Genomic DNA, 13,283 nt, shown 5'->3' with positions numbered 1-13,283 from the left:
CTTTACTACGTGTGCTTTAGTTTTTTTTGGTCTTATGTTTGTAACATTGGGACGATGCTTTTTAAGAGGGGGGGAGGGAGGCACTGATACACGTATTTATTTGTCCTTTTCTCGTGGACTGCATTTCACCTGCTAACAACTTAACGCTCAGCACAAGACGTGCCTGCATGATTGGAACTTACTCGAATGTTCTTGTTGATTCTATCTGTTATATATGTTCTCGCCAAACCTTGTCTAATCAGATTATATGCGAAACACTAATTGTGTAGTACTTTCAAGAAGGCACACGAGCACCAGCAATTGTGCTGGAACCTTCAACGAGTCATATGTAAAAGCCAACGTGCTTGAATCTTGGATCAGATCTTTGCTGATCGCCGACTGTGCTCACCGCTATCATTGTGCTTTGAGTGTAACCAGTTTTCTGGGCACAAGTTCGCCCAATAAAAAAGTTAGTTTCACGATTCACAGTTTTTGCTGCTGTGTTTTGCAACGTCGCTACAATGTGACGATATATAGTAGGTGGCAACACCACCTTCTTGGTATAGTCAATGTGCAACTGTGACCGAACATTTGGAGTACAGTCGAGGTTGAATGCATCATCTGCACTTTGCACCCCCGCAATGACGTGCGAAGGCTAAATGGCCACATGGCCACAATTATCATGAAATCTTCATGAAATATCATGATGATATTATTCAACTGAAAAAAAAAAAAACATGTATCTTCTGAGTCCTCTGTACTGTGGATGTTGGGAAAAAAACTAAATCAGTTTTTCCCTTGAAGTCCCTTTTTTGGTCTTCCCAGTAATTTGGACAGCTTTCTGGGCCCCTTCATTTCCAAAAAAAAAAAAAAATGTTGGTCAGCAATTGTCATCAGCTTTCTGGATAGCCTTAGTTGTATTTTCTAGCCATTACTTCTATTATCTGTCATCCACAAAGCTTAGCCGTATGACTGCATTTTCAAATGTATTGTTCTACTTGAAACTTGATGAATACAGTGTGTTTTAGTCTAACCTGCAGCCATGCATGCTCTGATCTATACAGAGTTTGTGGTTGTTCACAATGGCATAATTACCAACTACAAGGACATCAAGCAGTTCCTGCTTCAGAAGGGATGCCATTTTGAATCTGACACTGACACGGAGGTCATTGCAAAATTCATCAAGCATCTCCATGACACCCATCCAGACCTATGCTTTAGGGAGTTGGTGGAACAGGTCATCCAGCAGCTGGTGAGCTCTTGTCTGCTATTGTCATGTCCCTTAATATGGAATTGGCTGCAGTGTGCAGTAAGGCCTTGATGTATTCGCGATTTTTGTATTTGTATACTCCTGGGCCTCTAGACTCCCACGTGTAGTATTTCTGTCTCTTACATTTTATGTAGTCCCAATGTAAAACATACTAATGTATCTCTGCAGTATTTAGTATACACTGTGCAATAGTACACTACCTTTGCACTTTGACGTTGTTAATGAATCGGTTGAGACATACTGTTTCCTAACTTTTTATCAAGAAAAAGGTGCTTTTGTGTCATGACATCAATACAAGACCATTATCACTTGCTTTCGTTTATCAAGTATGACTGTGTTGCTTTTAGAGATTTCATTGATGGCACAATAACCGGGTTTAGAAACCAACAGTGGTGTCCTTCATTCAGGGCTACTTGCCATGGTTACATAGTGGCTATGGTGTTGGGCTGCTAAGCACGAGGACACAGGATCAAATCCTAGCCGCGGTGGTCGCATTTCGATGGGGGTGAAATGCAAGAACACCCGTGTACTTATATATAGGTGCACATTAAAGAACCTCAGGTGATCCAAATTTCCGTAGTCCCCCACTACGGCGGGCCTCATTCATGGTTATATGGCATGTAAAACCCCATAATTTAATTTAATTTTTAATTCAGGGCTGCTTTCCAGTTATAAAAGTTCAAGCACTCTGTAACTAACATTTCTATGCCTGCTGAATGTGCCACTGATTGAGTATTGGTACTGCATTTATACCAATTGTTTCATTTTCCGACATATTTACCTGTGTTGCAGCATTTTGCAAGCATTCAGTATGTTGGCAATGTAACTGTTTGTAGTATTATGTCTATAAAGAGGGGTGGGAAGTTACCAGAATAGTAATTTGTACATCCTTGCAAACAGAGGACTCAACTTGTTCAACCCCCTTTGCCTCTTAGTTCACTGAAACCTCAGTACCAGAGCATTGTTGAATTTTTCCATTGAAACATCACCATCACTGGCCGTGAAACAAACTTCTGACCTTTTGCTCTAGGACAGAAAGCCATAGGCACTACACCACAAGAGTGGGTGGAATCACGCTAGCACACTTCAGGAACTAAAATTCAAGGGTGGGTCAGTGTCACATTTCTAGCTCATAAGGGCTAGCGGAGCTTTTGTTGGTGTCGCATGCTCTTTCAACTTTTTTCATAGTTGCTCTTTTTGCTAGAACCATATGCACAACGCATTCATGCCCAAGCCAGTACGCATCGCACAATGCAAAATGGGTTACCTCATAATGAATGAAACTTGTAACAAGCTACAGATGTTCAAAAATTTGTTCAGTGAATCTAGGTTTTGAATAAACAAATAAAGGGAAAATGCTTTCATGCACAGAGCCTGACATTAAGTAAATGTATAATGTATAGTATAGTGTGTATATGGTAGAGGAAAATGATTACAGCTGAAGTTTCCGACGACAAAAAAAAAAATGAAAATACAAGTTATGTTATGCTTCATGCTATAAGTATGATCCATCTCTTGCTCATCCTTTCATCCTAAAATAGTGATTTTGCCTTGGGTGCCTTCTAGGTCTTTCTTTTTTTCCTTCTGTGACTGCTTATCATAGTGTGTAGTTTCCAAATAAGATTTCTCTTCCTTAGGAGGGAGCTTTTGCACTGGTATTCAAGAGCAAGAAGTTCCCACACCAATGTGTTGCCACAAGGTAAACAAGTTTTTTAGTATGTTTTCTTTTCTTTTTTTACACTTTTGTTGCTACCAGTTTGTTTGGAGCATTATATGGTCTTCAATCCTGTTTAGGCGGGGAAGCCCCTTGCTAGTTGGCCTGAAGACCAAGTCCTATCTCTCAACAGAGTTCATCCCAGTCTTGTACAGCAAAGGTGAGAATGTCATACCTCCTCAATGTCCAACGTTATCACCCATGTTGTGAATTTCCTAACTGTTTTAATGACTCTTGGCTGATTTAAGATCTGTATGTATCTGTGTAACCTTGTCCAGAGGGTACAGGGTCATCTACTTGAACTCGAACATGTAGTCAGCAGTGTTACCCTGTGCTGTTGCTTTTTATAGGGAATGTCCTCATGCATTGCATTTCTCAGCAGTAGGGGCAATATACATAGGTCTGCAAATTAAATGCACAGTGCTGGATGCATGCATCTTAAAACTAGGTGCCCAGGTCTCATCAAGCACAAGTTTGCTGATTGTCCTTGGCAGAATGAACTGCATGAACTGCTAGGAACCTCTAAGAGGTTGCTTTACATTGCTCACATAATTTTGGGGCCTGTGCAACTGTGGCTTCTTATTTGTCCTGAGGTATTTACCTACCCCTTTTTTCTGTAAATCGTGAGGTGAGCCAATTCGGGTGCAGTGAAGATGTTCTCCAACTTTGAGGGCCGAAATTGTGTACTGCAACAGTGCTGCTCGTGTTAATCTTTGGATGCAAGTAAACTCCTTCTACAATAAAAAAAAAAATTGAGCATTGTGACATATGTATGCTATCATAAATAAATAGATAAATAAATAAACACATAATAAATGCATACATATATAAAATGTGAACACAATAATTCAAACACAAGATTCAAGAATTTTGTTGACATATTTTGAAAGGAGCCAGCAGTGGTAGACTGCAAACCGAAGTAATTAATAGCATGGTGATAGTATGTCCTTTATATCAAATTGAATGGTAGTTTTGCTTTTCTGATATGAGGTTTCCCATTCAGGCTTCTTTTTTTTTCATCATGTAGCTAGTTGAATGCAAGTGTGAGAGAACATACTTAAACTAAAACTGACATAAGTGACCGATAATTATTTTTTTGCCCTTATTACAGTTTTTTCAGGTTCCCATTATAGTACTTTTTTTACTTAGTGTAGTTGATATGATCATAGTCTACCGATCTTGTCTCACCGCTTGGCATCCCACGTCATATCTTTATCGAGTATGCACTGTTTTCCTCTGAACCTGTGAAAGCAATTGGTCTGCTTGACGTATCTTGTCTTTTACTAAACATGCTTCACACATGTTGAAGTGATTGGCAGGGCAGGAACTTTATATAGATCAGGCATTCAAACTGGCAAAATGCAAAAATGCTCATGTGCATAGATTAAGGTGCATGTTAAGAACCCCAGGTGGTCAAATTTAATCTGAAGTCCCCCTATTAGAGCATGCCTCATAATCAGATCGTGGTTTTGGCACTTAAAACTTCACAATTTAATTTACAATTAGGGATTCAAATTTATGAAAAGTTTTCATTGTAGTTTGCATTGCCTATTTCCTACCAACACAATAACCTAAGGATTTATTTTTTAAACAATGCTGCTGCACAAGGTGTGTAAAGTGGGCTTTATTGGACATTTCTAGTGATTTTGCAGGTTGTTAAAGCAATCAACTAAATTAAACTTCACATGCATTAAGCCTGTTCTGCCATGATGCAAGCATGTGGTGGTGAGGTTGCAGATTGTGTTGGGTGCTTTACTGCTAAATCATAATTTCGGAGGCATAGCAGGAATTGAGGAAAGCCAAGAAGAAAAAAAAACTAAGCCCACAGCCTGCTATCTCCCCCCCCCCCCCCCTACGCACACACTATGCATACAGATCATTCATCCTAAATGAAGTTGGCTGTGTGTAAGTGGTCCTTTCCCTCTGCCCTTCATCCAAGAGAGACATGCAAGAGCTAATGCTCCAAAAAATTTTCTTCCCACACTATTGCTCCTGTGCCCATGCACAAGTTTGGGCCCACATACCTACATGTGTGGCCCTGCACAGTGCACCCATTACTGTGCACCCCAATGTTCTGACAGTAGATGACCCTATACAAACTGGTTACTGATGGCGGCCTCACTTTTTGTGCTATTGACACTCTGCATGCATTCGGCTGAGTAAATTGTTGTCACATTTTTCTTGCTAGTTTAGGAAATGATACTGATGCAATTGTTAACTTTGATCAAGATTAATTTTGTTTGTTACATACCAGGGTGCCAAACTGAAAATTGTCATTCTGTTTCCAGTTCTGAAAAATTTTATTCTGGTTCAAATCTTTGGTGAAAACAAATAAATAATAATAATGGTCCATAATGGTTGAAACTGAATAATGTCCACAAGTTAAGTGAAAAGATATTCACAGTAGCACAATCACTTATGCCAGCTTTATCATAATGTTACAAGTAATAACTGAAAACATGAAAGTGGCTTGAAAAGAAGCATTGAAATGTACTACTCTTCAGAGCAAACTTCAGCACATAGGAATTGCAGTGTGTGGAGTCGGACTACCCAGACAGATCTGTCAGAGATGTTAACATTTAAAGCATGTAGTGTATTTCAGTGCTGGCTATGCCTGTTTTTATGCTTGACTTCGTAGAGGGCCCCTTCGATGGTTATTTGTACAGTTCATATAGACTGTTTTGCAGCTTCTCATTATTTACTTGTTAGTTTTCATTGGAACATGTTGCCTACACACACTGCCGAGTGTGATGTGCCTGGGCCGACCCCATCTGATGTGGCTACGCAATGATTGCAAAGTTAAATACAAAAAGTAAATACTTGACTTTGCCAGGGCATTTCGAAATAGCACACTGCATGAGCAGAAGTACAAGTTGTGGTGTAAGCATTCTCCACATCTTCACAAATATGCCTCGAAATGGTGCCACTTAGTCCCTCTTAAGTCAACAGTGTGATCAAAGTGACTGAAAACCTATGAAGGGCACCCTTCTATTTGAATGACTTTCAAATCTGTGTTGCAACTTTTGGGAGAGATTAGTTTAACTTGTGAGCAAGGTTTCTTACCTAGATGCCTCACTCCCAGTAAGCTCCAATGAGTAAAACCAACCTACATAGGGCACTGCTTACTGCAGTATGTTGTGTGGCTATGCATATTTGGCAGCTTGCAAGTCTCTGGATATTTACCATGTTACCTGTACATGTCTAACCGTAGGGAGCGTCGCTACCCTCGCAACGCACACTCCTTGAGCCTGCTACTACCATGGCCACATTGAAGTAAATGTGTGGATTACCAGAAGGCTGTGGCAATGCGAGCCATACATAAATTACCTTTAGTAGTGCTGCTCAGCAGTTGAATCAGCCCCCACCAGGCAGGCCACCCAGACAGGCATTGGCTGCTGTCTGAGCTTTCCATTCCCCACATCCATGTGATTGGTTAGAGGTGTACAACTTGCCGCCCAAATGCATTTGCCAGTTAATAATGGTAATAGCGGGAATAAGACCATGACGGAGTGAAAGGACACAGGACGAGCGCTGATTTAATTAATCCACCAGATTAGTCGTGGAAGCAGCCCACATTGAGCGAAAGGGCACGGGGTGCATTAGCCAGCCTTCGATTGCACTTTCTCAGCAGGAATTAGCGTACCTAGATAGCTCGATATGGTAACCGATGCCCTGTATGCATGTGGCCCGGTCGTGCATTCCTCGATTGACCATACGATCGCCTGTGTCGCTTATATACCTGATGTGTGTTTCAGTAAACTTAGTTGTGAGTCAGCGCTCATCCTGTGCCCTTTCACTTTGTCGTTATCTTGATCGCACTGTTACCATTATGAATGTATACCAACTTGCCCAACTTTCCACTTTAATGCATTTGCCAATATGCCAATTTGCCGTCTGTATAGACAAGCTATCCTCCTCAAGCAATACGCATACGACAGGTGTCCGCATCTGCCTCAGCTGAACAAGACAAAGAATTACAAAGAATATTTTTTTCTCTAACAAGCTGTTCTTACTGCAAAATAATTTACTATCTTTAATTTGTTTTTTTTGTCCCATTTCTTTAGTTATCTTGCATTTGGTCAATCGGCTTTCCTTTATCATTTTTTTGACAGTAAGTGTACTTGTTCGGTTGCTCTCATTTACCATTTGCCCCCTTATTACTCTTAACTGGACACCTTTTAATACAACTGTTTGTTTTAGGCTTCCTTTTTTTTTCTTTTCACCCATACTTCGATCAGAAAAACTGGCAATACAACCCTCCCCCCCCCCCCCTTTATTTATCTCAACTAAGAGCTCTCCCATTTTGAACACGAACTTCTCTCACCTTACTGCTCTGTGCACCTGCTTATTTTCCTCCCCCACTAAGGGTGGGAAAGAATGAGAAACTATGGTTTAGAATTAGAAACTATAGCCCCTTTTTGACCACTGATACGTTGATCAGGTGTGTATAGCACGTGGTGCCATGTGTCAGTTGGGCTTGAGGAAAGAAACAATTATAGAGTCATACTCTTGAATAACTAGGCCATAAATGCCGCTTCTTATTTACAAACTCTGCTGTGGCTTCAACAGACGCAATATCAAGTTTTTCTCTTCCTTTAATAAAAGCTTTGCTATTAGGACGTGCTCATACACAAACACACAGGCAACTGCAAGATATTGCAAAAGCTCTTGAAACCAGTGCATCTCAGTATTGGTTCATTATTTCTTGTAGAGATAGGATGGACAAAATTCTTAAGGTGGCCTTGCAGTATTTATTTTCCTCATGGGCACTAACAACCATTATAGACCTGTGATATGTGGCCGCAGGTGAATGTTCACAAATTTCAAATTGAATATGACTGGAATAACGGACTGTTCAACTTGTATATTATTACATGCATTAAAAATGTTCTGGTTTCGTTCACATGAAAGTACCTTTTCCAATTTTCAGTTTGACACGCTGTTTATTAGTGTCTCAAACTTAAGTTTATAGGCTCACAAATAGGTCACACTATTTTTTTGTTTTCAATTGCATATTCAAATTATTATTGTAATTATTATTCAAATTATGATTGCAATTAGATTTATTTGAACTATTTACATAGCCATGATTTTGTCTTAGTCATAGTCTTTTAGAAAATGTACTTGTGTACTAAAAGAAATGTGATTTCTTCTTATATTTTTGCAACCAGCCTTAACAATGGAGCACAGTACGTAAGTTTTGGTAATTAGTTGGGGCCTTTCTTTAGTTGACAAGTTTTAGCTGTCGTTTGTGCGTTGTTATACAACACATCAGAATTGGAGGGGCCATGATGTTGAGTTTTACTCTTAAACCTTCCATCTCTTGAACATTGCGACATTTTATATGTGCATTTAACGTATAATCGCATGTTATTTAACATGTAAGGTTAAATACTTAATGTTTATTTTGAAATATGAATGTAGTGCACAAGTTATGACTAATGGTTTACATTAGTGCTCTCATTTTTCACTTCTCATGGTTGTTTGCAGATTCTTCACTCGCAAGTATTTGTTGCAAACACTGAGAAATCCTTAAAGTGACAGCAAACAAGAATATACAGCTGGATCAGTGAATTAAGCTTCTGGTATGCCAGTAAGGCCACTATAACCACGAGCAGAAGGTTGATAAGGCAGCAATGGAAGATGAATAGCAACACCTTAATATTTCCACTCTAGCACCCTGCGATGTTATAATTTTGACAGCATCTGCTTGGAATTAGTTAAATGTTTATTGATAAATGATTATTACTGTGTATTCTAAAGGAACCAAATACTCAACCTAGCAAGTTTCAGGAACTTTTCCTGTGCGCAAGGACAGTTCAGGTGCTATGCAAGAATACCTTTAAATTCGTAATGCCACACTCTCATACCACCACTGCAGTTGGTTTGCAAAATTTATGAAAGGAAGTTCTGGACTTCATTTTTCTTTTAGCAGTTAACATTTCTTATCAATTAGGCTCGTAAATAGGGGATATGAGAAATTCTGCTAGTGCACTTTCCCACACATGCCATTTGACCTACACAAGATGACAGTCGTTGTCCTGCAAGGGGAAATAAAGCAGGAGCACCTGCACTGGTGTTGCTGTCCTAGCCACCATTTCTTCCTTATTATACCCTCGCTGTTTACTACACTCTCGACTCAGTGGTGCCATAAGTGGGAGGTTGCGGCCATCTTGTGTAGGTCAAACCAACAGTGTAGAAACACCTACTTCCAGTATTTCGCATCTTCTTCTTCCTCGGCGTTAATTCCATTCGTTTGTGGGCTTGCAGGACATCTGACCAAAATCCAACTTTTCTGGATCTCGGTCACCATTTCACTCGACCATGGGCTTGGTCTGGGCGGAGTCTTGTGGCAGTGAGATTGCAGTGTAGTGTAGCCCAGCATAGCCCAGTGTAGCCCAGCGCTGTTTTGGCCAGTTCCTCAGATGCTTTACAGTCACTTCGAGGCTTTAACCAATTTCACTTATCCTCTATTATTCTTTCAACACTATGCATTTGCATTTATTTAATGTAGTGTTTCTTTTTAGTGACCTTTTAATGACTTGTTAACTGCAAAGTCAGCCGCACTGATGAGCCATGCAAGGCAGTGTTCATTCATATATGTGGAACAATTCATGAGAAGAGTATGGTAGGATGGTGATGTGGCATGGTATAGTAACCGTTTCCTTGTGCACTCGGAACAGCTGAGATTACCAATTTCAGTCTGCAGCTTTCATGCATTACGTGGATCTGAACTCTTATTGCTTAGGTGGAGTGGTCTTGTAATCAATGGTCAAAAGTGGCTTTAGAGCTTATTGTTTCGTGGCCCCTTCAATTCACTGTGTATGTGTCCAACTGATAGCTATGCCCTACCTCCTTCTCTTCCCCCCTCTCTATTTCTCAAAAGGTGGCGGTTTCTATTTTGGCACTGGTGCTTTGACCTGTCCGCTGGGGTGTAGGTTCTTTTTATGCTTTCCCCATCTGTTCTGCACGTTTTCGTTAATTGCTTGGTGGGTTTGCAGATAGGGGTGTACCTTTGTGTGTTAACTTTCACGTTGCTTTTTGAAACAGAAGTGAACAGTGCCAAGAAGAGCTGTGTCAAATTTTTGGGAAGACAAATGCAGTGCTCTCTAACCGCAAATCTTTGTCAGTTGACAGCAGTATGTAAGAAGCATGTACCGTACAAAGAAGGCAATATCCACGACAACCCTACTACAGTGTGTGCTGTCACATGCTCAGTAAAGAGCAAAGTTCACATTGGGACAGTGAACTGGAAGGCATGCTGACACCACTGACACAGGATCGAGTCACTGTATTAATGGATATCAGAAGCTTTGCAATTCTCGCAGGAGTGCTGCTCATGGTATCAGCCATAAATTGGTTATTTACCAAAAATTGATTTACGGCTACTATTCTTTTGTATTGTTTTGCATTGTTTGGCCTGATGGCTGACAAGAGAACACTCAAGCGAGTGTGCAGGTTCCGTGAGACTATCGTTTACACATTAGCCAATTTGGCTGGTGCTGCAGAGCCCACAGGAAAAAGGATATCTTGTAGACAGCTGTGCACTACCGATTGACTAACCTTTGCATATGCTTTGTTATACATTCTTGGTTATTAGCACTATGTTTGTCTTCCTAGACTTCGTTCTTTGCACTGGTACTCCTGTTTCAGTATTGACTAACTCTGTTCATAATAGTGCAAATGGTGTGTGTATAGAGCCAGCCCCTGTTGCTAACAGTTGATAATATGTGATACAAGCATGTGGTATTTGTAGGGGTTCTTTAAAAATGGCTTGCTTTTCTTTTTGGAGAAATCATGTTGTGGCTCTTGTATGTACCATTACTAACATTGAACTGTACATACACAATTATGAGTAATTTAATTGTGAACATATGCATTGGAGCACATAGAAGCATTTCCGGCCTGCTATGTAGTTCATCATTGTAAATGCCACTCAATCTTTCTCTTTTGGGTTTATTCAGGCATTACTTTCTTCATTATTTGCTGTTTCCCTCATGACATTTCTATTGCGTACGGATTGCACTAGTCATACTAGAGCACTGAAGAAAGCCTTCACAGGGTGCTTTATTTCTTATGGTTCACTATTCTTATTGCAGTAAGAAAAATACTACAAAAACCTAAATGAAAACATTGTTCAAGGGGTATAATTTTACTTTAGCAGTAATGCTCATCTTTGGCCTTTCATTTTCTCACATTGGTAGCATAAACATGACTGACATTATAATCTTGCTCATAGTATAAATGTAGTCCTAGGTTAAAATATCTTCATATAAAGTCATTATATTTTTAGTTCCTGCATTTTGATGATACTGCAGAAGCTGTAATGTGGACCCACCTTTGAAGATTTTCACTGTGGTACATAGCTAATCTTTATATAGCTTTTTAAAACTGCTAGCTGCATAAGGTATTTTCTGTTACGCTTGAAAACAGTTGTGCAACCAGTACTCTTGAGTAGCATCTTGTCGGTCACTGGTTGCGAACAGTTTATCATTTCAGTGCAGCAGGTATATGGCTGATTGTGCAGCATAGTTTGTTGCTGGACTGAAATATTTTCTGAATGTGCAGTGTGTTGTGCTTCCAGACGTTCATTCTTCGTTCTTTGTTCTTTGTCTGCAATGAAGTGCAATGCAAGAGCATGCTTCCTAGTGCTGCTCTAGCCTTGAAAGGCTGTGTCAAGCTCTTGCATGTATGTGAGCACACTTCGTATAGATACATGCATGTGTTTGTGTGTTGTGTTGTGTTGTCTTTTTCCCGATCTGCTCCACTGTGCAGCTTTAACTTTTTTTTTCCCCAGCCATGTAATTCCCCCTTTCTTTGCATGATCAATGTTCTTTTTCTATTTTCATTGCCTGCTGCTATCTTACTGAGCCTCTTTTCGGCATGCAGAATGTGGCACCCAAAATGAACAAGGTAGACATCATTTTCATGTTCCTCCTCTAACCTGTGCAAACCAACCAATGCACCTGCATGATGTTCTGTCATCAGTCCTGTGTCCTTTGTGATGCTTACAAGTAACTGCCATTTGCCTTACATGTGTAAGCAAAACTACCGACAGAGAAGCTGCCATATTTATTCATACAAATGCAGCGAGTCCTCTTAGGATATTAAAGCACATAATACTCCATTTGTTTTGCATTTGTATGTGCATCATCTATTGGCCTTAAAAGTTGTAAGGCTTTAAGTGAGCAAATAATTCTGGAGTGGATTGTCTTATGTTTGAGCTATGGATGAGGCATATGTGTGGTGATGTTCTGACCCCTTTCATGGCACCTTGTCTGGAATAGATGATGCTTGAATTTGCTACTGTACTGTTATAAATTTTTTAGATAATTAACACTGTCAAGTTGTTGTTGATGTTTTTTTTTTCTTTTTTGCTTGAAACGAACATGGCTTCTTCTTCCCTACCCCTTGCTCATAGTTTTGTGGAGCTTATTCTTCTTTTACAGCTAAACTGAGGTACAGGTTCACCATGTCTGTAACATTTCAATGGCTTTGCTGGTTGTCACTTCATTTTTGGCATCTTACTCCACTGTGAAACCAGTCTTATTTCATAATTTCGTAAAAGCCATTAACTTGCATGAAATTGCATAGACTTGTTGGCTTATTGCAAATAACTTTTAAGCAGGCATTTTGTCAACCCAACTTTAATTTTAGAATATACAATTACTTACTTTGTACTTTGCCTTTGCACATGCAGGAATGTTCATTGGAGGACAAAATTGTTCGCTGAGTAAACACTCCTTGAAATTTGTAGCAACCAGCAGATTCAAGTGATGCTGAATTGCTCTATTTTTCTCCTTTTATGTTAAGGCCATATGCTGCATGCAGTAAAAATACATTTCGATGCTTTCTGCATGATTGTTGGTCACTATGTAACTTGTGAATTCCACCTGTCACCCTGTAGCACCCTTTTATTGAGGTCCGATTTCAACCATATGGTTGTGGTCATCTAACACAGCCACCTAGAATTTTAGACCTAACAAAAAAATTGTGCCCCTTTGGCAGCTACCTTGAAACCTGCAGTAATGAGATAAGTGTACAAGTGACTCAGGCTGCTCTATACCTTTAGGAACGGAAGCCATTGAGAGAACAGTGTGAAGCATGCTTGTGTAAGAAACTTACCTTGGTAGTGCTCTGTATATTTTGGCATGCTGTCCATGTTTGAAATTTGGCAAAGCATATTGGAGCGCCTGTAACATATGCACCTTGCCTGATAGATTGTGCATATGTGCCTGCTGTGTTTTGTGCATGCCTACACTGTCGGATAGTGTGTGACCAATGTTGTTGTCTCTCCTGGCCTCGCCTGCCTCCCAAACA

At 40.0% G+C, this 13,283-nt stretch overlaps 1 protein-coding gene across 9 annotated transcripts in view; it reads left to right on the top strand.

The window, feature by feature from the left end:
• Positions 1 to 13,283, top strand: part of LOC126547673 (glutamine--fructose-6-phosphate aminotransferase [isomerizing] 2-like) — a 92,462-nt gene that overhangs the window by 48,845 nt on the left and 30,334 nt on the right. For 2 of the 9 annotated variants that reach the window (XM_055063125.2, XM_055063123.2), the window contains exons 5-9: positions 1,044 to 1,231; positions 2,887 to 2,948; positions 3,044 to 3,123; positions 8,135 to 8,152; positions 11,853 to 11,876. In XM_055063125.2, the coding sequence (XP_054919100.1) occupies positions 1,044 to 1,231; positions 2,887 to 2,948; positions 3,044 to 3,123; positions 8,135 to 8,152; positions 11,853 to 11,876 (372 nt within the window). Of the gene's footprint in view, positions 1 to 1,043; positions 1,232 to 2,886; positions 2,949 to 3,043; positions 3,124 to 8,134; positions 8,153 to 9,849; positions 9,898 to 11,852; positions 11,877 to 13,283 lie in introns of all 9 variants that reach the window. The other 7 variants (XM_055063126.2, XM_055063124.2, XM_050195624.3 and 4 more) reach the window with 5 other exon arrangements.

This window comes from Dermacentor andersoni, chromosome 1, assembly GCF_023375885.2.
Source record: "Dermacentor andersoni chromosome 1, qqDerAnde1_hic_scaffold, whole genome shotgun sequence".
NCBI classification, from domain to species: Eukaryota; Metazoa; Arthropoda; class Arachnida; order Ixodida; family Ixodidae; genus Dermacentor; species Dermacentor andersoni.
Note: the sequence above shows the minus strand (reverse complement) of the source record. Positions and strands in the feature narration are given on the sequence as shown.